Source organism: Pipistrellus kuhlii, unplaced genomic scaffold, assembly GCF_014108245.1.
Source record: "Pipistrellus kuhlii isolate mPipKuh1 unplaced genomic scaffold, mPipKuh1.p scaffold_m20_p_2, whole genome shotgun sequence".
Taxonomy (NCBI): Eukaryota; Metazoa; Chordata; class Mammalia; order Chiroptera; family Vespertilionidae; genus Pipistrellus; species Pipistrellus kuhlii.
In genome coordinates this window covers 56,938,575-56,962,947 of record NW_023425515.1, presented here as the reverse complement: position 1 = coordinate 56,962,947, position 24,373 = coordinate 56,938,575, and the positions used below count along the sequence as shown (strand labels likewise).

Below are 24,373 nucleotides of genomic sequence, written 5' to 3'. Positions count from 1 at the left end.
AGCTGATTGATGTTTCTCTCTCATAGATGTTTCTAACTCTCTGTCCCTCTCCCTTCCTCTCTGCAAAATAATCAATAAAATATATATATTTTTAAAAAGAATTATAGTCCTGAAAGCACTTGATAAAGAGATCTGGAAGGGAAAGAATCTGATAGTAGAGGCTATGGAATTACAGTTTGGTATGTTTTTGTCATTAGGTCTTCTGGTGACCCTAGGACCAGCTATCAGAGCAGTCAGGGCACAGCAGGTTTGGCACATACATACCTGGTGTCATCCCGGTACCACTCAAAGTCAGGGGCAGGCACCGCGGAGGCCTCACATTTGAGTGAAGCTTGTCGCCCTGTGGTGGCTTCGTTGCTCTTGGATTCCGTGATGGTGGGAGGATCTGTGGGAAGGACAGGTGCACAGTTTACATAATGATTGGAGGGCACTCCAGAATTTTCCATGGAAGAAGGAATTAGAAAGGAGCATCCGTCAGGGAAGGTGCAGGAAAGAAATAGTCTTAGAGCTCCATTTACATGAATTATGTGATCAACTGAATGTGACTGATCACAGAAAACTAAATGAAAATAAGAGACAACTAATGAAGCCACAGACATGGTTTACTTAAATGGGACACTTAACGGGGTTTTATGGAAATAGAATCTAAGATTCCTTTTTCCTTCCTCCAATACCATCAATTACTTCAATCATAGATTGTAATATTGCTCTAGTTTTTTTCTTTTCATAAACTAAATGATGATACTAAAGAATTTGAGTTTTTTTTGTATACTTTGAACATTTTTAATTTTCATAATTATCATCATTGTGATTATTACAGTTTGTCATGATAAAAAGAAGTCTGATGAAAATAATTCAGGGCTAAAGTTCTCCCAACCCAAGCTTAGTCTAGTATTTTTTCAGGAATTCAGAAAAACAAACAGTTAAATATTAGATGATTACTTAAAACTCTTTGTTTTCTATGTTTCCTTATTGCTCTGACCCAGGTAAATTTCTCTTTGATGTAGGAAGGTACAGTTTGACATCTATCCTGGTGTCAACCTTCTCCTCTCTCTGGCAGCTGTGCACTGGGTTCTGCTTGCTTGGAACTGGCCTACACAACTGTAACAAAACACATCTAACATTCTGATTTGCCATGGTTCTTTTTTTTTTTTAAATAAACATACTTATTTTCCCTTATCCATTACCACTTAAAATATTTTAAATTTAGTGATTTGAGAGAGAGAAAAGAGTCACTTTGTTGTTCCATTTATTTATGCATTCATTGGTGGATTCTTGCACATGTCCTGATCAAGGAGAGACTCTGAACCCTTGGCTTATTGATATGACACTCTAACCACCTGAACTGGCTGGCCAAGGAAGTACTACTTTAAAAAAATCATTTTTTTTAATTAGTTTCAGGTTTACAGCATATTGGTTAGACAATTATATACTTTACAAAATGTTCCCCCTAATATTTCTAGTACCCACCTGGTACCATACATAGTTATTCAAAATTATTGACTATATATTTTATGCTGTACTTTACATCCCCAAGACTATTTTGTAACTACCAATCTGTACTTTTCAATCCCTTCACCCTTTTCACCCAGTTCCCAACCCCCTCCCCTCTGGAAACCATCAGTCCATTCTCTACGAGTGATTCTATCTTTCTTTCTTTCTTTCTTTCTTTCTTTCTTTCTTTCTTTCTTTCTTTCTTTCTTTCTTTCAAATATATTTTATTGATTTTTTACAAAGAGGAAGGGAGAGGGATAAAGTGTTAGGAACATCGATGGGAGAGAATCATCGATCAGTTGCCTTTTGCACACCCCCTACTGGGGACGTGCCCGCAACCAAGGTACATGCCTTTGACCGGAATCGAACCTGGGACCTTTCAGTCTGCAGGCCGACGCTCTATCCATTGAGCCAAACCGTTTTCAGCTATGAGTGATTCTTTCAAACAATCCTACAGAGAGTGAACAGGTGTTCACAAGTTCACATGGCAGAGTTAGGATGGCAGATGTGAACTCCTGGCTTAATGGTTCTGTGTTTGTGGAGGTTCTGGACCTTTAAGGAAAATGTTATTATTATTTTCTTTTTTTGTACAAAACCTATTTTCCAAAAATGGCAACCTGACAGCATGTGCATAGAACAAAGAGACCCAAACTATCTGTTTAAACTTTGCAGAGAAAAAAAGCTTATTTAAGGAAAATAGTAAAGTGATCTCAGTACATAAAATTCACTTAAATTTCTTCAGTGCCTTGTTCAGCTCATTTATTTCTGTGGGTTTTTTCCCCCCTTCATATTCACATACTATTTGTTTTCTTCAGTTTTATGCCTGGAGAAGACTCTGATCTTAGAAAAGATATATACAAAAGCATCTAGTGAATCTGCAGTTTTCTCTCCACTTCATTTTAATATAAGCTTGGATATCTTAAATCACTGTCAGATGAGAAGTTAGAGCACATTTGGATAAGCACATCAGCCTGTGTGTAAATGGATGTCTCAGAGTGGGTGGTGGTTGCTGTTTTTGTTGCTTTAGAATTATCTGCTCATTTTTGTATAAGCACAAAAAGGCAACAGGATGAGTGGAAAGAACCCTGGGTTGGAAACTAGGAGTTCTGGAATTTAATTTCAACTTGCTTCTGTGGACTTCCCATCACATACTTTATCTTTCTGAGTCTTGGTTTTATTACCAATGTAATGAGAGAACCAAACTTTAATGATCTATAGCACCCTTCCAGCTAGTAAAAAAAATTATCCCAGATCTAGTAAAACTGCTCATTCTTTACAAATGGGCAGTTTGTATCATTATGACCCAAATGTATTTTCATACCCAAAACTCATTTAACCCTTAAATTTCTAACTTTTAAAATTATAGCTCATTTATTCATTCCATGGGTTAGGAGTCAGGATTAGTAGTTAGAATGGGAAACAGAAGGACTGGTTTTGATTCTTCTCTCGAAGGAAGAAATGATTTTTCTGATTGAAAATTTGGGGAGGAACAAAGTAGATTTATTTGGATCAGCACTTCTCCCTCTTGCTTTTGGGACCAAGCTTCAGAGGTTCTCTTATGCATCTCAACACTGAAGTCTTATTGGGGCTCTCTCCTTCCCACTCTTATATGGGCAAGCCTGCTCTAGTCCAGTGCTACCATAATTTTGGAGGTAAGTTAGCCACACAAGCTGCTACCTTTAATAATCTTGATCTCTAAAAAATGGCGCTAATAGGCCTCCCCTACGTACTTATTTCTCAATGTGTTCAGAACCAAAATAGTTAAGTAGTAAGCTATTTATTAACTCCTCAGCAATGCCAGCATGGGAAAAGTGGCAGTAAATTGTGGTTGAATAGTATTAACCGTATTAATCTTGGGACAGGATGACACCAGTCAATGACAAAGGCCAAATACTTGCTTCTCTCATTGAAAATCTAGGCAGTTTCTCATACTAGGGTAAATTCCTAGGTAAAGACAAATGTATGAAGAGCACATATTTTCCAATATTTCTCAAATGACACAATGCTTCAGATCTATTGTATTTACTCATGGTTTATTGGAGTGAGCATTTCAAAATTCATTTGTGATGAATTCTATATAGGTGAGGCTAAGAAAAATTGTTACAAATCATATTGTGGCATGCCTATTATAGTTAAAATAATAGATGTCCTTTCTCAAAATATGGTTATAATAAAAATGTGACTTAATAAAAATGTTGCATGGAGGTCCATTGTTATTTGTTATGACTTTGGAATAGCTTACAATTGTCAAAGGACTTTTCCAGTTTTTATTACTTCAAAATTCTGGGTTCTGAAAATATTAATAAGAGGTTTCTTCTTATATCACCAATAACAAGACTCTTTCAATTAGAATGAACAGGATAACAATGACAATGGCTTAGCAAACAGAATAGCATTCATTTACTCTTTCTAATATTAGGAATAATAGTTTACATAATTAAATTCTTAATGAGGAATTCAATTTATAAGTATTTACCATATGTCAGTACTCTGTTAGGCTTTATATTATTTCATCTAGGTAGTAGCCATTAGGAGATAAGGATTATTAACCTATTTTATAAATGAGAAGACAGACATACAGAGGGTAGTAACTTGTCCAAATTCACATAGCCAGCATTTGAGCGAGTCTAGATTTTAACCCATCTTTCTGGAGCCCATGATCTAATCCTCTCTCTGCTTCCATCTGAATTAATTCCTTTAGATAAAATGAATTCCTCCTAATAAAAAATATCATTTAGAGGAGCATGCTGGTAGCTTAAAGGGTAAATGTAACATTATTCTGCTATTACAGAAAACAAAAAATGGTACAACATGCAGTGACATAATGGATATAAACTCACATTAGGAATTAGGAGATGTGGGCTCAATTTCTGTCTGTATCACTTAGGTGGTGACCACCCTACTGTTGATGTCCTGGAGCCCCTGACCTATTAATGTAGATGATGATACCTGCCTACCTATCTTTCAGATCTGATGTGAAAATTATATATATATATATATATTAGAGGCCTGGTGCACAAAATTCGTGCACAGGGGGTGGTGGTGTCCCGCAGCCCAGCCTGCACCTTCTCCAATCAGACCCCTCGAGGGATGTCTGACTGCCCATTTAGACCCGATCCTGATAAGATTAGACCTAAATGGGCAGTCAGACATCCCTCTCACAATCCAGGACTGCTGGCTCCCAACTGCTCACCTGCCTGCCTTCCTGATTGGCCCTAACCGCTTCTGCCTGCCAGCCTGATCACCCCCTAACCACTCCCATGCCAGCCTGATTGATGTCTAATTGCTTCCTTGCCAGCCTGTTTGCCCCCAACTTCCCTCCTCTGCCAGCCTGGTCATCCCTAACTGCCCTCCCCTGCAGGCTTGATGGCCCCCAACTGCCCACCCTGCAGACCTGGTCCCTGTCAACTGCCCTCCCCTGCTGGCCTGATTGCCCACAACTGCCCTACCTTGCAAGCTTGATCCTTCCCAACTGCACTCCCCTGCTGGCCATTTTGTGGCAGCCATCTTGTGTGTTGGAGTGATGGTTAATTTGCATATTACTCTTTTATTTCAGAGGAGATATACATACATATATATATATATATATATATATATATATATATATATATATATGGTCTATGGCTATGTGCAATGCCATAGACCCATTGTGAGCAGTATCAAGGGAAGTAAAAAAGGAGATTTTGCAGAATCTCTGTGAGCTACTATATACAGGAGAAACTGTTAGGTCTCTCTTGCTGACTGCTCTAGCTTCTCAGTGCCCTGCAACAAATACCTGTTAGCCACTAAGTAAAGGAATCAATAAAATGCTGATAGAAGATAACTACCATCACTGGAAATTTTTTTTATATTGGTACTCAGGATTTCTTTCATAACAATAATCTATTCAGCCATTAATTATATGAGCCATCTGATCTCCTGACCTAACTGCAAACTCTGTGTTTTGAAGGGAAGAGGGGTCAGTTTAAATAATGGGGCATTTTTATAGTAGGCAAGCTTGGATGGAGTGACAAAGTTAATACTAGATATTTCTCAGTACCACAAGTTTTGCTAGTCAGACATGGTGATATAATTTAATGTTGAAGACTTCATCTTTTTATTTTTTTAAATATATATTTGTATTGATTTTAGAGAGGAAAGGAGATATATAGAGAGATAGAATCATCAATGGTGAGAGAGAATAATGGATTGGCTGCCTCCTCCATGCCTCCTGGGCAAGGGGGGGGGGGGTAGGGATTGAGCCTGCAACCTAAGCATATGTGTCCTTGGCCAGAATTGAACCAGGACCTTTAAGTCCCCAAGGAGATGCTCTAGCCAGTGAGCAAAACTGACCAGGGTAAAATTTAATCTTTTTAATACAATCACAGTAAAGTAGAACAAGTTGTGTGAGCAGGGCAAGAGAAGCAGTGACTAGTTGTTATAATGTACTAGAGGCTCTGTGCACAAAATTCATGCACGGAGGTGGGTGTCTCTCAGCCCAGCCTGCACCTTCTCCAATCTGGAACCCCTCAAGGGGTGTCCAACTGCCCATTTAGGCCCAATATTGGTGGGATCGGGCCTAAACAGGCAGTTGGACATCCCTTTCACAATCCAGGACTACTGGCTTCCAACTGTTCTCCTGCCTGCCTTCCTGATTGCCCCTAACTGCCCCTTCCTGATTGCTGCTTCTGCCTACCAGTCTAATCACCCCCTAACCACTCCACTGCCAGCCTGATTGATGCCTAACTACTCCCCTGCCAATCTGTTTGCCCCTAATTGCCCTCCCATTCAGGCCTGGTCTCCCCCCCGCCCCCAACTGTTCTCCCCTGCAGGCCTGGGTCCTGCCCAACTGCCCTTTCCTGCAGGCCTGGTCACCCCCAACTTCCCTCCTCTGCCAGCCTAGTTACCCCTACGTGCCCTCCCCTTCAGGCTTGATTGCCCCAACTGCCCTCCCTTGCAGATCTTGTCCCTCCCTACTGTGGTGACCATTTTGTGTCCACATGGGGGCAGGATCTTTGACCACTTGGGGGCAGCCATCTTGTGTGTTGGAGTGATGGTCAATCTGCATATTACTCTTTTATTATAATAGATAGGATAGAGGCCTGGTGCATGGGTGGGGCCAGCTGGTTTGCCCTGAAGGGTGTCCCAAATCAGGGTGGGGGTTCCCTTGGGGCATGGGGTGGCCTGGGCGAGGGACCTGTAGTAATTTGCAGGTCTGCCATGCCCCCTGGTAACCCAAACAGAGGCCCTAGTATCTGCAATTTATTTACCTTTTGCAATTGAAACTTTATAGCCTGGAGCGGAGCCAAGCCTCCTATTAGCTCTGTGGCCAGTAGCCATTCCTGTTTGGATTTGTTTACCTTCTATAATTGAAACTTTGTAGTATTGAAAGGAAACTCAAGCCTCCCTCCTGCTCTTTGTGGCTGTAGTCATCTTGGTTGGATTTATTTGCATACTCACTCTGATTGGCTGGTGGTAGATAGGATTATAAATACTTACAAATGCTACATCCCTCTCCCCATTTATTTAATTTAATTTTTATGGAATTTATTGGGTTAACATTGGTTAATAAAATTATATAGGTTTCAGCTGAAACCGGTTTGGCTTAGTGGATACAGCATAGGACTACGGACTAAAGGGCCCCAGGTTTGATTCTAGTCAAGGGCATATACCTTGGTTGTGAGCACATCCCCACCTAGGAGTGTTCAGGAGGCAGCTAACTGATGTTTCTAACTCTCTATCCCTCTCCATTCCTCTCTGTAAAAAAATCAATAAAACATATTTTTTAAAAATTTTGTTAAAATTATATGTTTCAGGTGTACAGTTCTCTGTATATTGTAGTGTGTTTAACAACCAAAGTCAAGTCTCCTTCCATCCTTATTTTTACCTCCTACACTCTCTTCTCCCTCTTCTCCCTCCCCTTTCCCTCTGATAGTCACCATACTGTTATCTGTGTCTAGGAGGTGTTTTTCTTTGCTTAATCTCTTCACCTTTTTCACCCAGCCCTGCAAACCTTCTCCCCTCTGACAGCTGTCAGTCTGTTTTCTATCTATGAGTTTGTTTCTGTTTTGTTTTTTGGTTTATTTTGTTCATTAGATTCTACATATGAGTGAAGTCATTTAGTATTTGTCTTTCTCTGACTGGCTTATTTCACTCAGCGTAATGATCTCTAGGTTCATCCAAGCTGTCGCAAAGAGTAAAATTTCTTTCTTTTTTAAACACAACTTATGACATGTTGGTAAAAAGATGATTCCAAAGGAAACTGATATTTGAATATACTTCTTGATGTGTAGCTAACATCATTGATGGAATTTGGAGAAATGTTAAGAGGGCAGAGTGTACCTGTGAGTTTCCACATACTCATTCAGTAAACATTTACTGGATGTCTGACTAAGCTCATTATACTAGATTTCCATTACGAGGTATTTTTTTTTTTTTTTTTTTTAATCTCAAGGTTCTGTCCATATCTTCTACGGTTCATTCATCACTAGCAAAAGCTCACATTTTCATGAAAGCCTTTTATTGAAAATTAGTGATATTTTCTTTTCTTCTAAGTTACACTTTGGGGACAGTCAAAAAGGAGCAATGTCAGACTAATTGCACTAATAATAAAAGGGCCCAGGCGGCTGGCTTTGATCTGGGGAACCATCTGTAATGAAGACCACTTTGATGTTCCTCACAATGCAAGCATAAATATTTTCTATGTATTCCATGATTGGACTTTCAGAAATCTAATTAAGATGAAGGTCAATTAAGAGAAAATAAAATCTTAACTCTAAAAGTCAGAGAAGAGATGGAAAATGATGGAATGGCTGTGTGTACATAAGAGAAGCTAACTAACCTAATTACAACTTGCATAAACACCCAGAGAAAGTGTCTTTCATGTGGAAAAGAAAGGTCCTAAAGCATTTTATAACATTGAGATCATTAATGTGTCTTTGAAACACACCCAGTTCTGAAAAAGAATAGGAATACTGACATTTCAAAACTCTATTACTAAAAAAAAAAGCAGACAGCTCAGGGATAAAAGCACTTCAGACCTCATCAAATGCAGCCCCTTGCTTCTTAGAAATAAGTGCCATCCATGACTCTCTGGAGGAGCTGTACTACTGGATTCTAGGTATGAGCTGTAGAAGGCTGCAAAGCTGGAGGAAGGCCCCTGGGTACAGCGCAGCCCAGCCTGGCTGGCTCATTTTAGGCAAGTTTCCTCAGCAATCTGTGTCTTTGTTTCCAAATTTTAAAGTCAAACCAAAGTTTACTGTGGATATTAAATGACAAGTGGAAATCCCTTAATCCAGTGATGCACATTGTAGATAATAAGGACTGAAAACTCTTTCTCCTCCCCTTTTTCCTGGGAGCATGAACTTTAGAAACAAACTTAGTCTATGTCCCTTCCTTTCTTCCATTTGCTGTTCATGTCACCTAGGAAATGCCATTTTATGATTTTGGACTTCAGTGTCTGCAACTCTAAAGTGGAATGAATTATATAATATCTACCCTCCCAGAGAATTTATATAGACTCACCGGCACACATGTAAAGGCACGGAGGACTTAAGATAACAAAAAGTTATCAGTCTATAGCATATGTTCAAATAGGGCAAATAGGGGTTGTTTGTATCTGTGTCTGTGTGCCTCTCTGTGTTATTATGAGCATCTGTGTATATTTCTGTGTATTAAATACAGGGAAGGAGAGAACTGTCGGGACATCCCTTTATCTATGTCACTAGTCACATTGTGTGATGTGAAAATGAATTTGAATGATGTGGGAAATCACTCCTCACTGAAAAGGGTAAACAAATTCTCTTTATTCATTTTTTTAGGTGACACACATCATATGGAGCTACCCCTCCCTGCCCCCATCTTTTGAACTACATCTAAGGATTCTTTCATCTGAAAAGTTCAAAATATTCCCACTTACCTATGCATCTTAGAGAAATCTTTCTTTCTAATGCCCAAAGTATGTATCTCATACTTTATAACAAATAGGTAACCAAAATTAACTTATCATATATCTCTGTTAGCCCTTAGGGATACATGGTTTCTGACCATAGTGAACTGAATTTGTTCCCAAGGCCAATTAGTTAAGTAGCAGGGGATAAAATATGATCTTGAGTTATTCCATCTGACAAACAATGCATTAAGGGAAAATTTTCATTTAAAGCCAATATGAATTGTTCTTTTTTTTTTTTTTTTTCCAAAGTAGTATGACCTTGGTCTCCACAAAGACTCCAATAGTGATTGCCAGAAATGCTAGTGCTCTCTGATCATGTCTTCTTAATTCTATAGTCTGAGTAAAAGGCAAAGTATATTGTTAAATGTATTATGGGTTATATTTAGAGTTGATCAAGTAGATTTATCATATTCAAAGGCCAAGTTCTGCCCTTAGATGTGTCAAATGTATAAATGTGCCTTTCTGACCAGAGGAACATCTGCTTGAAATGCACTGTTCTTTTGCTAATGGGATGTTTAGAGCTCACATCAGGTGGAGGGCCCTGGGCACACAGAGCCTGCTGCCTGCTGCCTGCTGCCATACTCACAGTTCACAGTGACCTTGACTTGTTTGACATCCGCTGAGGAGACCTCATTGGCTGCTTTGCACTCATATTTGCCCGACTGCTCCCTGGTGATGCCGAGGATCTCCAGATATTCTTCTTCTCCTTCAAATTCTCTTCCTGAAAGACACAAGTTTGCATGATTGTTTTTTAAAGTTTAACATAGGCAGCAGATTGCCTCTTTTTTTTTTTTTTTTAGAAAATAATCTACATGATTTTTCAATCATCTGACAATGTGCTTTGTCTGAGGTCAACTCCACAGAAGCAGACTCTAAGACAAAAAGTCATGTGGGAGTTATTAAAGAGGAAGTCTTCTCAGGAAAAACGGTGGGGAAGTGGGAAGATGGGACTTGGCAAGAAAGAAGCCAAGCCATCTTTCAAATCTAGCTAAACTACCCTGTTTCCCTGACAGTTCTCTCCTTCCCTGTATTTAATACACAGAAATATACACATATACTCATAATAACACAGAGAGGCACACAGACACAAAGACACAGATACAAACAACCCCTATTTGAACATCTGCTTTAGACTGATAACTTTTTGTTATCTTAAGTCCTTCTTGCCTTTATATGTGTGCCAGTGAGTCTATATAAATTCTCTGGGAGGGTAGATATAATTCATTCCACTTTAGAGTTCCAGACACTGAAGCCCAAAGTCATAAAATGGCCTTTCCTAGGCCAAATTCACAGAAGGCCAACTGGCTCCATCCCCTGGGAAGCTCTGGGGATAGCACATCTCCCACTTCCAAGTCATCCTGACCAAGAAGCCCGGAGCTGGATTATATGTTCACATCCCTCAGTCATTGGTTAAGGGATTAGGACAAAATGGGAGTAGGGGGGAGGTATACACAAGTTGTAAAATGCTGACATCATTGATCACACCACACTGTAATGAACTTTTTTAACCAAGGTTGTGTTAGAAGGAAACATAGCTTTCTTATGAGAAACTGTCACTCTTCTCCCCAGTGTATGTAGAATTCTGTTCACAAAGGTCACATTCAGAACCCTGTTTTGCAATTATGGCTTTTTTGTTCAGTGTGAAACTCCATCAGTCACTGAAACTACCAGGCCATGGGCCAGATCCATGAGAATGTGCTGCTGATGGTGCATTTTAAGCAACACTGGCTTAAATAGTTGGGATTCACAGGCTTGTTTAATTCCCTTCAGGAAGGGAGAGTGGAAATAAATAATGAAGAAGTGGTGGGAGAAGAAAAGGAAAAGGGAACAGAGAAGGTAAAGAAGAAAAGAGGTTAAGCAGGGAGAGCTTGGCCAGAAAGGTCTATGGACTTCAAATCTAGCTAAATTACCCTATTTCCCTGAAAATAAGACAGTGTCTTATATTAATTTTTGCTCCCAAAGATGCACTAGATCTTATTTTCAGGGGATGTCTTATTTTTCTATGAAGAAGAATACAGTACACATTTATTGTTAAATGAAAATAAAGGAAATTTACTACCTGTATATGGTACGGTAGTACAGTAGTTGTCAACACAAACCAGACAAACTGTGAATCCTACAGTATCAAGAATTTACTCATTTATTCAATGACATTCATGTCATCATCTTCTGGAACGTCATCATAACAATCCAATTCCTGAATTTCCTGGTGAATTTCTTGTGACTCCATTTCTTTCAGAATCAGTGGACCAAATCTCTCATGTTTAGCCTAGGGGGGGCCTTATTTTCGGGGGATGCCTTATATTTCACTCAGAAGGAAACCTGTAAGTAGGTCTTATTTTCGGAGGATGTCTTATTTTTGGGGAAACACGGTAAGCCCACTCACCCACAAGTTGTAAAACCCCACTGTTGCTTTGGTTACAATAGAGCAGCTGGGAGAGTGCTAAAGAGCATAGTTCTGCAATTCTGGTCATCCTACACTAAATGGTACCAATTAATAGCTCTGCTCAAATGCCACAAGCTGTTTTCCTTTTCTGGAAATTCCCTGATGGCCATATCAACATACCAGACAGATAGCACAGAGACAAATCCATTGTCTAAAAATGTCAACTGAGCCTGTTAACTAGGCTCCCCGTAGAACATACAGCCACTTTGATAATAGTCTATAACACAACTGTCAGGAACTCCAAACTTAAGTCTTCTGTCAATGTCTCTATCACTAGCTTTGAGGAAACTTTGCAATCCCAATAATAAAAAAGCCAGTGGTTATATAAAATCATTTGGTTCTGAAGTCCTAAACATTATGTAGCACACACTTGTACTAAAAAGTGTTTTAGAATACATTTATATAATGTTAGCTGCATACCCTATATAATAAAGAGCTAATATGGTAATTAGACAGGATAGTGGAATAAACTTCCTGAGTGACCTTCCAGAACAACTTCTGGAATTACCAGTGGGCAGGGGTGGGGCTGTGCAACCACGAGGCAGCCCAAGCTGAGAGGGCTGAGCCCCTTGCATGAATTTTTATTAAAATAGTCCTATATAATAAAGAAATAATATGCAAATTAACCCTCACTCCCTCATAAAAATGGCTGCCTATGACCAGATCAGCAGGGGTGTTAGTGAGGGACAACCAAATGACTGAACAGCAGGCTGCGTGGAGCAACCAGGCCGACAGTGGGGGTTGTGAGGGGCAATCAGGCTGACAAGGGGGGCAGTTAGGGACAATTAGGCTGGCAGGGGGAGTAGTGAGGGATAACCAGACTGGCAGTGGGCAGTTGTGGGTGACCAGGCTGTGGCGGGGGAGGGGGGGGAGCAATGAGGGGCAACCAGGCTGGCAGGGGTCAGTTGGGGGTGACCAGGCTGTCAGAGGGGGGGAGGAGCAATGAGGGGCAACCAGGCTGGCAGGGAGACAGTTGGGGGTGACCAGGCTGGCAGGGGGGGCAGTTAGAGCTAATCATGCCAGCAGGCAGAGGCAGTGGCAGTTAGAGGTGATCAGGTTGACAGGGGGCAATCAGGGGCAATCAGGCAGGTAAGCAGTTAGGAGCCAGTGGTCCTGGATTGTGAGAGGTATGTCAAACTGCTGGTTCAGTCCTGAGCCCCAGGATTGGGCAAAAACCAGTAGTTGGACATCCCCTGTGGGGTTCTAGATTGGAGAAGGTTGAGCCAATGGCTGGGCTGAGGAGACCCCCCCCCCCCAACCCTGTGCATGAATTTTGTGCACCAGGCCTCTAGTATGCATATAAATTCTTTGGTTAATCTCTTCCCTATTTACTCTCTCCCCACTTCACTCTCTTTTAATGATCCTAATAAGAATACCCTTTTACTGGGGAAGGACAGATATGCTTAGTACTCTGCTCTCCAAGGCTGGGCGGAGCACCTCTGGTGATGTCCTGAGGATGTATCTGCTGTGTGCAGTTATTATTTCAAAAAAGGTGCAGAGACAACAACAGAGCCCCTGGTGGAAACAGAACAATGCACTCTTTCATCCGAGCAACTGCAATTGCTTGTTTCAAGGCATAGAATACAATGTGTTGGTCTTGAGTCACAAAATTCCAAAATACACTCAGATTCTCTTGTTCCTCACCCTTTGTCCCAATTGTGTCTGTCTCTATGGGGACACCTTTCTCACATTTTTTTTTCAGTTCACTCTGACCAGATGCTCTTAACCCAAGGGTCCTGTCACCACTTCCTTTCACTTGCTGAGCCTTCAGTTAGGTTCTCAGGCCAGGATATCACTTAACCTGTGGTTCAGTTCTCTGTGGAATGAAGCCCTGTGGCTACAACTTGGGCTCTTTGCTTGTTCCTATCATTTTCTGCCCTTGTATAAATGTTTACTTGAAATGCAAATTTCAGTATTCTGCTGTTTTAAACATCTCAAACTATTTCCACAAGAGTGCTCACATCGCCGAGTGTTATATTTATTCTGGGATCGGTGTTTAGTTTAAATTTCCCTTTGCTTAATGTGCTTTTGTGTCTCCTGGCAATATGCAGTTACCAGGTTCAATAACTCCTTGTCCCCCTCGGTGCATGCACCTTTCAAACTCCTGCACATAACACGCATATCTCCTTAGTCACTGTTTACTTGTACATATTAGTTCTTTTAATATTTAGTCATAGAGCTAATGGCAAGAGGAAACTATTCTCTTCTGAGCATTCCTTAAACAGAGGAAATCAGGCAGGCATACTCCAATTAGAGTATGCCAGGTGCTGCCTTCCAAGCACAGTGCCTTCAAAGTACTAACCCTGCTTCTGTGAAACTTGTAGAGATCACATCCAAAATGTTGGTTTATTTAGATTCCCAAGGTCAAGCAGGAGTTTGTAAGCAAGCAGCTATTTACAACTAAATATATTTTGCCCTGGCTGGTTGGGCTCAGTTGGTTGGGCATTGTTCCTGCACTGAAAGGTTGTCTTTTAGATCCCCATTCAGGGCACATACCAGGGTTGTGGGTTCTATTCCTGGTGGGAGACATGCATGAGGCAGTAGATCCATGTTTTGATCTCACATCGATGTTCTCTCTCTCCCACTCTCATCCTCTCTCTCTAAAAAATCAATAAAATGAAATTCCATGCCATTTCTCTTTCTCACTTTCTCCCCTTCTCTCTGTTCTTTCTCTTCCCCTCCCCTCCCCTCCCCTCCCCTCCCCTCCCCTCCCCTCCCCTCCCCTCTCCTCTTCTTCTCTCTGTCTCTCTTTCTTTTTCTCTACACACACTCACACACACACACACACACACACACACACACACACTCACACACACAGCTATTTATTTGCATATAACTTTCCACTGTATCTTTTAGGAAACAACATACACATTCACTAGCACCCAAATATTTGCTCACTAAATAAAGCAGACCAGCCGAAAACCTGTTTGGCTCAGAGGATAGAGTGTCGGCCTATGGACTGAAAGGTCCCAGGTTCAATTCCAGTCAAGGGCATGTACCTTGGTTGTGGGCATATCCCCAGGAGGGGGTGTACAAGAGGCAGCTGATCAATGATTCCCTCTCATTGATGTTTCTAACTCTCTATCCCTCTCTCTTTCTCTCTGTAAAAAATCAATAAAATATATTAAAAAATAAATAAGGCAGACCTATTCTTGAAAATTCCCCTGGTCATGACAACCTGTCCTCCATTTAAAAATTTTTAAAAAGCTTACTACCTCAATAATCATTATGGTATTTGTTGTTCTTTTATTTTATTTGAGATACAACAAATGAAATATAGGAAACTTGTGAAATTTGAGTGTTTTATGACTTTGAAAAGGTAGAATCCCGAGGTTTGTTATATGTTAGAAAATTGATGAATTTTTTTTTCAATATTCTGAGAAAAGTCTCATAAGTATAACATCTCCTTGGATCATTTTTTCACTGAAGGGAAAATGTGTGTGTGTTTGAAATGGGGTTGACATTCCTTTTACTTCCCTAAATTTGAGTATTCGCAAGTAGTGGCTATAAACACAATAGTTATAAACACAAACACATAAAGATTAATGAAAAGCAAACAAGTGGAATTTGTCTTGCAGATTGTGTATGTGTGTGCATGTGTGTGTTTATGTGTGGGTCTGTGGTTGAAAGGGGAGTGGAAAGGGTAAATAAAAGCAAGCTATAAACTTCTGTCTCTAAAAAAAAAAGAAGATTGTGAATCAATGATGTCATTTGAAGTTCCCTGTGCTAACTTCAAATGCTATAACAAGTTTCTGTTCTTATAGTACATTTCACGTTTTTACCCCTAAGGACATACTCAGCTGTTCCTGTTTTTATTATTTCCCTACTTCTTCTTCTTTTTTTTTTTTTTTTTTTGCACTTTACATTCTACACAAACATACTAAAAACAAGACAAAACAAAACAAAACAAAAAAATGAAGCCAGAGAGAAAGACAATAAATCTAGGGGGAAAAATGCCTGCAATGAGGTTTTTATATTTTCTGCCATGTCTCTTTCCAGATCCTTTGAAGATTTTGTTTCTGAGCTTCATATCCCACCGGAGAGATCCTTTAGAGCAGTGGTCTCCAACCTTTTTTTGGCCATTTTCCATCTAAGCATCTCTAAAATCCTGCTGCGCCCCCTCCTCATAACATATCATTCTTATTATTAAAAAAAGAACTCCTATTTACATGGAGGAAGCCTAAAAGCCCATTAACTTGGTCTAAACAAGCTTCTGGAGAATATGGCATCCCTGAAAGAGAAAAATAAAGGAACGAAAGGACAGCTGAAGTACTGAGGAAGAAATCACTAAGAAATTGTTAATAATAATAATAATAATAATAATAAGTGATATAAAAAATAAAGTTTCAAAGTATTTCAGAGAACTAAAATATGTCACAATATATATTTATATACTAAAAAGGAGGCCCCTAGAACCATAAAAATGCAAAAAAATTCACTGTTAATAATTGATTATCAAATTACCCCCTCTTAAAAATCAAATTGCCCCCTGATGGGACATGTGCCCCACACTGGGAACCGCTGCTTTAGAGTTTGACAATGTTTCTGTCCAAAGGCTGATTCCACTCTTCATTGCTATCTCTCATCACCCATCAAGGAAGGTGTGAAGAGTGAACTGATCCATGATTGAAAGAAGGCAGGAGTTGGGGACAAGCACAGTTGCTAAAAGCAGTAATCATAGGAAATTGGGAGACACAGAGAAGAGCAAAGTATTGAAGAGAATGAAGGGGGGGGGCGCAAAGAAGTGACATAATGAAGATGAATTTAAGAAAGAGAAGAAGAAAAATGAAAAAAGAAATTTCTCTAAAGAAAGAGTCATTTGACTATTAAGATAACATAAGCTACATGGAAGAGAAGGGCTGGGTTACTCTGCTGTAGATCTGCTTCCTGATCAAATAGGAAGACCACAGCAGGGTGTGAAAACTGGCCCCATGCCTTCTGCAGCCCCTATGGGTGGAGTTAGTACCCAGAAACCGGAGGCAAGCACAGTGTCAGGAAAGATCCACAAAAGGATTTGGCTCTATGAATAAGCATGGGCCAAATGAAGAACGCCCTGGCATTATTTTCCTGGCATCCAGAGAGGGCCAATTCATTATGATTTGCATTTTTCCTTTCACATACAAAAACTAGCAAGCTGACATAGCTTGAGCTCAGCAACCCATTGGAGACTGCCATCCACACATCCTTTTCAGTCCTGGACCATGACACTTTGTTATTGTACTAATTCTTAACCAATACCATGTACTTGGTTTCAGTTTTTTTAAACTATTCTGCCCTTCCAAATGCCAGGCTTGAAAACAGGATCCCCTATGTGTGGTTCTCTGAAAAGCAATTATATTGATAATAGCTATCACTCCATTGGAGGGGCCACATCTGGTTTTGCTCATCATTGTACCCCATTGTGCAGCATAATGTGGGATGCTGATATGTTCCATAAATATTGCAGGAGGACTGTTGAATGAGTTATCACTTAAATAAACATGTTCTAGGCACTGTGCTGGGTGAGTTGCATATTTCCTTATTTAATGCACAATATTGTTAAAATTGCTTAAAGACAAGGAAACACAGGGACCCAAGTTTACAGTAGGCATTAAGGAATCTGCCAAATTTCTAATGTTATTGAGAGCCAAGGTTTGAACGAGCTCTATAAACTTTTGGGCCGCCCGTTCCTAATGAGCCATGATGACTTTCATCATTAGAATGCCAGGAGGTGCTAGAGTTGGCTGAACTCTGAGCCCTCGGAATCTGCTGATTTCTGTTTCTTTTCTTTTTAAAAAATATATATTTAATTGATTTTTTACCGAGAGGAAGAAAGAGGGATAGAAAGTCAGAAACATCGATGAGAGAGAAACATCAATCAGCTGCCTTCTGCACACCCCCACTGGGAATGTGCCCACAACCGAGGTAAATGCCCTTGACTGGAATCAAACCTGGGACCCTTCAGTCCACAGGCCAATGCTCTATCCACTGAGCCAAACTGGTTTCGGCTTGATTTCTGTTTCTTGACCAGGAAGTCATGAGCGGGACAACTGGGTCATTTCCAAAGCAAAGCAGTTCAGTTATAGACAGCCATCAGCTTTTAAGTTTGCACTCTTCACTTAATTTCTTTATAGAGAAAATCAAATAAAGCAGTAAGTGAGAAAAAAAAAGTTGGTATTTACAAGTTTAGTTTCACCCACTTATTTAGAGAGCCCCCCTGGGAAGCAATATAAAGCAATGGTACACATAAATGCCAGCGGCCAGCAAAGGAGCTATTATACAAGAGCAATGTAGAGAGGACTTTATATTAAAAAAAGACTTCCTGGGAGAAGTGAGTTTACAGGAAGTTGAAAATCATGAGGAGAGAGAATCCGAGTGGCCTAATTGTGAGAGGGTGTGGCAGGCTGGAATGCCAGCCTGCAATAGAGCTCCCTGCACAGGAGAGATAAGCAGTGAGGGGACAGCGGGACATACTCTAGGATGGGAGAGGTGGTGTGAAGACTGAATTTGCTTTGTTCAGTACCTTTGCATCTCAATAATGGTACAGTGAAACCTTTTAGCATCCACAAAGTACTGAGTAACATTGACATTTTGTATAACATCCTTCCCTCTCCTCCCTCCCTTCCTGCCTTCCTTTTCTGGAGTCAACGTGTGTAAGCAGGGAGTCCCATGGAAATTCTATTTGTTTAAAGTCCTTTCACCATCAACAGCATTTAGGAGACTCTGGGAGAGAATTTATTGGAACTGAGACCTAACATGTACTGTGATACGCCACCCTGTGGCTTGCTGTGAAAGTGAAGATGGTTCTTCAAGGATGTCCAATAGTCCTCATCCGTCCAGACCAACTGACCGTGGCTGCCTGGGGCATGACGTTGAGAGGGATTCCGAGGCAGAGCCTGGGCTCAATGAGAAAGAGGCACAATGTCTGTGAATGCAGAGGGAGTGTGTGCCCCACACTTGGACACTCACCTGCCCTGGGGTCTCCTGTTGTACACGTGAGTGTTCTTGGGTATGCAGAAATCTACTCTAAAAGCAATGTGTAGGTTGAAAGCTAGTGACTTCCTGGGTTTGTATGCTGTTGGTACTTCTGAGGTGACTAGAAAGGAGTGTTTATTTTGGAGCGGAAATAATGAGTTCGACTCTTGATGTGGTTGGTATCAGTTTTTCTTAGGATATCCTGGGGAGCACATTCGATAGGCACTCGGAAATATGGAGTTGCTAAGAAACTGGGGTTAAATATGGATCAACTGTTCAATATATGCACTGGTTGGTGGTCATTCAAACACAGTAGTAGGGACTGCAGAACATTTGTGTGTTGCCTTGATGTCAAAGGGCAAAAACTCACTGTCTCTCTTCATTTTTATTACCTCAGGGGCGTGGGGAAGAAGAGGCCTAGAGATAAAACTGTAAAAAGAAATACCTAAAAGACTCCTTTGCAATAAAATAGATGTAAAAACTCCTGCAGCTGTTGATTATTTTCTAGACTATTTCCTAAGAAGGGGGTAGGGAAGAACAAAGAATCGCTAGTCTGAGAGAGTAGCAACATTGATCTTTCGCCATTGTTGTCAGAACCGTAGGGGTATTCCACCACCTGTCATTAGTGATTCTGCGGTGGCTGAGGATTAAATATCAAGGGATATGAGATCAGCGGTTGCTGTTTTCAAAAGTCACATAAATCAATTGACATTTTGTAAGCGAATGTGTTAAGCTCAGCAGGGTGATCACACTGTGGAAGGATTGCCCAGTATAGTCTTGTGGCTGCCACAGTAACCTTTAAAGGTAATTAAAACAAAGTAAGTGATAACCCCATCTGGCCCTGAGCCTTTTTCTTACAGACCCGGATGCTGCAGTGACCTCATGTGGGCTCACCCCCAAATCCCAGACTCACTTCTTCAGCTAGTCCTACTGCTGCAGGAGCTGTTCCATCCAATTTAGAAAACTGCTCTTGCTTAGTCAATAAATAAGTAAGAAAGAGAAAAGTGGGAGTAAGGTGGCGAGGCCAAAAAAGGAAATGGTTTGAACATGAGCTAAGGTGGTATTCTTAGGATGTTCCCATTTAACAGAAGGTGGGCAGCCTTCGGTTGCTCAGGGGTCAACACATATGGTAATAAGAAGGAGTCCAACAATTTGCCTCTTGTTCTTCGACCCAAATGAATGAACTAGGAATAATCACCACCACCAGCTCTCAGTTTGGATGGCGGCCCTCTGTATACCAGTGGCCCTCCATCCTGCCCCTGGGTGTTCTGGGCTTTCTGTGAAGCAGATGGATGTCAGTGTGAGTGAGGGTCCCAGCGGCAGCGTTGGGAGGACACTTCTGGGCGGAGTGGGAGATAGTAGAACGAGCTCACATCTGCTCTAGAAGGCAGTCTTCTCCCACGCTGGGCTACACACCCCTGGAAGGCTGCAAGGCCAGTGGGCCAAAGCTTAATAGGAAAACAGCAACGATTTGTCTCCACTGCTATTTATGTTTCAAGCGAATGACAGGCTGTCAGTACAAGTGAGGGTCGCTAAATTTACTGCCTTTCAGATTACTGCCACAGTCTCTGCCTTGACAAGTCACTTCATTTAAAAAGCGCCCCATGAGGATGTTTCCTCTACTTCTTTTTAAATAAAAACAAAGGCAGGGGGAAAAGGCCACCGCAGAGCTTTAGTTTAAAATGAAGGAAGCCCAGGAAACTGTCTTTGCCTGCCGGGAGGGCCCTGCTTTCACAAATCTCCTCTAATTAAAGTGGCAAGTGAGGGAAAGGGGTACCCCAAAGTTCTTGGCTTGACTGATTTGTGGGATGGATGGTATTTTTATGGGGGTGGTGCCGGTGGTAATGAAATGAGTTTTTATATCTGTTGAGTTTGAATGCTTCAAGGACATTCAAGTGGAGATTCCTTTTAAACAACCAAATATAAATGAAGAATAAAACTATTTGTATTTTTTTACTCTTTATTTTTCTTAACTATTCATTTATTTTATGAAGTCTTTATAGGCTGAAGAAATTATAGACAACAAGAAGAAATAGCCAGTTAGGGGATAAAAAGCATAGAGATGAGGTATCTCCATATGAAAAATAAGATTAATAATTCAGTATATGATCTTTTAATATAAAAGACCTACTACTTAAAATATACAAGCAAATCGACTGATCTGTACAGTAGAGAATGGATTCTGAGTCCCATTATAAACAGCCATTTGACAAATTTGTGGCAGCCAATAATTTAAACAGGGAATATAAGAAGCAGAGGGAGTAGAAAACAGATAGTATTCCTATATCTTATAAAAGTTGCATTCTCATCAGGGATAAGTGCAGTTAAATGGCTCTGGAGAGCCTTGCCTTCTTTCCTGTGAGAGCAAAATGGATTAAAGGACTTTGGAATTACACTTGAACTTTGTCTAATAGTTTCTATTTAAAACTATTAATCATATTTCCTCAATGATTTTAAATTCTAATCCTATTTACAACTTGGTTTGTTTCTTGATTCTGTTTATCTATTCATGGTCCAGTCTGTTATGATTTTAATTACATTAGCTTTTTTAATATTTTTTAATTAAGGATATGAATAGTTATTTTTTAGCATTTTTTCTGATTGGTTCCATTTCCCCCCCCAGATGAACTTTAGAATTACCTTCTTTAAAAAAAATATCTTTTAACAGATTTATATTGGACTTAGAAGTTATTTAGAGAGATATAGCTTTACAATCTTAATTCCCAATATCCAAGAATAAGATATTACATTTAGGTGTCCCTTACTCATTCATCAATTGCTTATTTTTCTTCCTAATTCCTAAAAATTATGCATCAAACTTATTCTAATATATTTTATATTTTTTACTTTCAGTGAATAGGGTCCTTTTATAAGCATGTCAAACTGGCGGCCAGCTAGCCGCATGCCTCCTTTATATAACTTGTCATATTTAGAAAAACCATAGTTTTACATGTCAGTTCTCTCATTAGCTACCTATTGAATTATTTTTCTCTTATTGTTGCAAAAAATAGTGTGGAAATAATGGACTGTCTTATTTTTTTTTTTAAATCAAACCCTCACTTTATTCACTAAAACAAATTTAGATGGATCAAATGATTTCAAATTAAAATTTAAACTGTAAAAGTACTAAAAGAAAATCAAACAGTTTGGTAATATTGTAAAAAGGAATATATATCTTTCTAAGCAAGTCATGAAACATGGAATCAATAAAATAAAAAAAAAGATTGGTTTGACTATATAAAAAGTGAAAATTTTTCCACAGTAGAAAATCTTCATCCACAAAGTCAATACATAAGTGACAAGATGAAAAATGTATGTATAATATACATGACATATATATATATATATATATATATATACACACACACACACACACACACACACACACACACGACAAAATGGCAAAATCCTTAAAAAGTTGATTTTTCAGCAGTTGGCTGGTCCAACCATTTTGGAAGTTTGACAATATCTATTGAAGCTGAGAATGTGTGCTGTGATGCTCACTAGAAGCATCAGAAATACCCACATCATATCAGGGCAAATAAATGGTTACACATTGATATAACAGAACACCACGAAGAAAGAAAATGAATAAGAGGTTGATAAAAGTGGCAACATGGGCAATTTCTTAAACATAAAGTTTTGTGAAGTAAATAAGACAGAATAAATAAAGTATAAATTTCATCACCTGAAAATTATAGACAAGTAAAACTAATCTTTATTTTCCAAGAATGCTATATAGTTGAAAAAGTATAAAGCCAAGCAAGAAAAGAATTGTCTAAAATATTTAGCTTTGTTATACCTACTATTTATCAAGTGCTAACTTTGTTTTGTATTTTTATACAAATGTATTTATTTAAAAATCAATTAATGTAATGTAATGATAACTAGTCATAAAGAGATATATTGATTATAAAATACTATATGTAGAATGTTATGTATAGAATATGTCTTTATGTGTGTATATAATAAATGCACATATTCTATAATCTTTGTGCTTGAAAGTTTTGTACACACATAAAGGCACATAATCATATCTATGCTTTTAACACACTTGATATATCCTATAATAATGAGGTAATATGCCAATTGATCTTCATGCCCTCAGACAAGATGGCCATCACCATGTGGTCAAAGATGGCTGACACCATGTGAACACAAGATCGTTGCCACAAGATGACCTGCAGGGGAGGGCAGTAGGGAGGGATCAAACCTGCAAGGGAGAGCAGTTGTGGGCAATCAGGCCTGCAGGGGAGGGCAGTTGGGAGGGATCAGGCCTGCAAGGGAAGGCAGTTGGGGGTGATCAAGCCTGCAGGGAAGGGGAAGGCAGTTAGGGGTAACCAGGCCAGCAGAGGAGGAAAGTTGGGGGTGACTAGGCCTGCAAGAAAGGGTAGTTGGGGGCAACCAAGGCCTGCAGGGGAGGGCAGTTGCGGGGGGGGGGGGGGGCGGTTCAGGCCTACAGGGGAGGGCAGTTAGGGGTGACCAGACCTGCAGGGGAGGGCAATTAGAGGCAATCAGTCTGGCAAGGGAACAGTTAGGAATCAATCAGGCTGGTAGGGGAGTGAATAGGAGTGATCAGATTGGCAGGCAGAAACAGGGGCAATCAGGAAGACAGGCAGGTGAGCAGTTGGGAGCCAGCAGTTCTGGATTGTGAGAAGGATGTCCAACTGCCCATTTAAGCCCGATACTAGTGAGATCGGGCAGTTGGACATCCCTTGAGGGTTCCCAGATTGGAGAGGGTGCAGGCTGGGCTGAGGGACACACACCCCATGCACGAATTTTGTGCACCGGGCCTCTAGTATATATATAAAATGTGTGCACAATATTAGTAACAGTCATGCATCTGAATTATGGAATCAGAGTGTCAGAAGTGTGTGGTCAGGGAATTTTATGCTTTCCTATACTGCTTGAATTTTTGACTCAGATAATATATTTTATATTAGAAGTTTTTTAAAACTGAAATTGAATTTAATACTTTCAGTACAGGGGAAAGACATACCCACCCTTGTGGCTGTATCCTCAGGGCAGTTTTCTCATAATGAAAAAGAAAATCTCAGAGAGTTTTTTTTTTTTTTTTTCTATTTCTGGCATACGGAAAGAAGAATTAATAGAGAAATAAGACACCAAGAACATAATGACAGAAGGAATAGTAGCAATGAAGTTGACATTATATAAAATCATAAAAATTCTCTAATTGGCTGGATGCTATGGAGTTTTAATGACTGTATATGGCCATTGTCTTTTTCAACCTACCTCTTGTACTATTCAAATGTGGCTATTAAAGAATTGTGACCTGCAGGCTCAGCCCACTCAGCTCTGAAATAGTGAGACTTGAGCCTGTTGAGAGGGCTTTGGACATAGAATGCTGATCCTGAAGGTGGAGGTATCTATATGCATTCTCATTTGCCTTTTCTCTGCTGACTCTTCACCCGGTGGCACTACTTTGCTTGAAAGCTCTTCAGTTCTTGTCACTGGCACTCAGATTGTACTCTAGTCCCCAGATGCAGCTAAAATTGGGCTGAATCATGAACCTGATCCATCATCCAGCT

At 40.0% G+C, this 24,373-nt stretch overlaps 1 protein-coding gene across 3 annotated transcripts in view; it reads right to left on the bottom strand.

Annotated features, from left to right (window-relative positions):
• Window positions 1-24,373, bottom strand: part of LOC118724837 (limbic system associated membrane protein) — a 625,625-nt gene that overhangs the window by 40,992 nt on the left and 560,260 nt on the right. For all 3 annotated transcript variants that reach the window (XM_036448497.2, XM_036448498.2, XM_036448500.2), the window contains exons 4-5: window positions 10,011-10,145; window positions 265-385 (exon numbers count right to left, since the gene is read on the bottom strand). In XM_036448497.2, coding sequence (XP_036304390.1) covers window positions 265-385; window positions 10,011-10,145 — 256 coding nt within the window. The remainder of the gene's footprint in view (window positions 1-264; window positions 386-10,010; window positions 10,146-24,373) is intronic.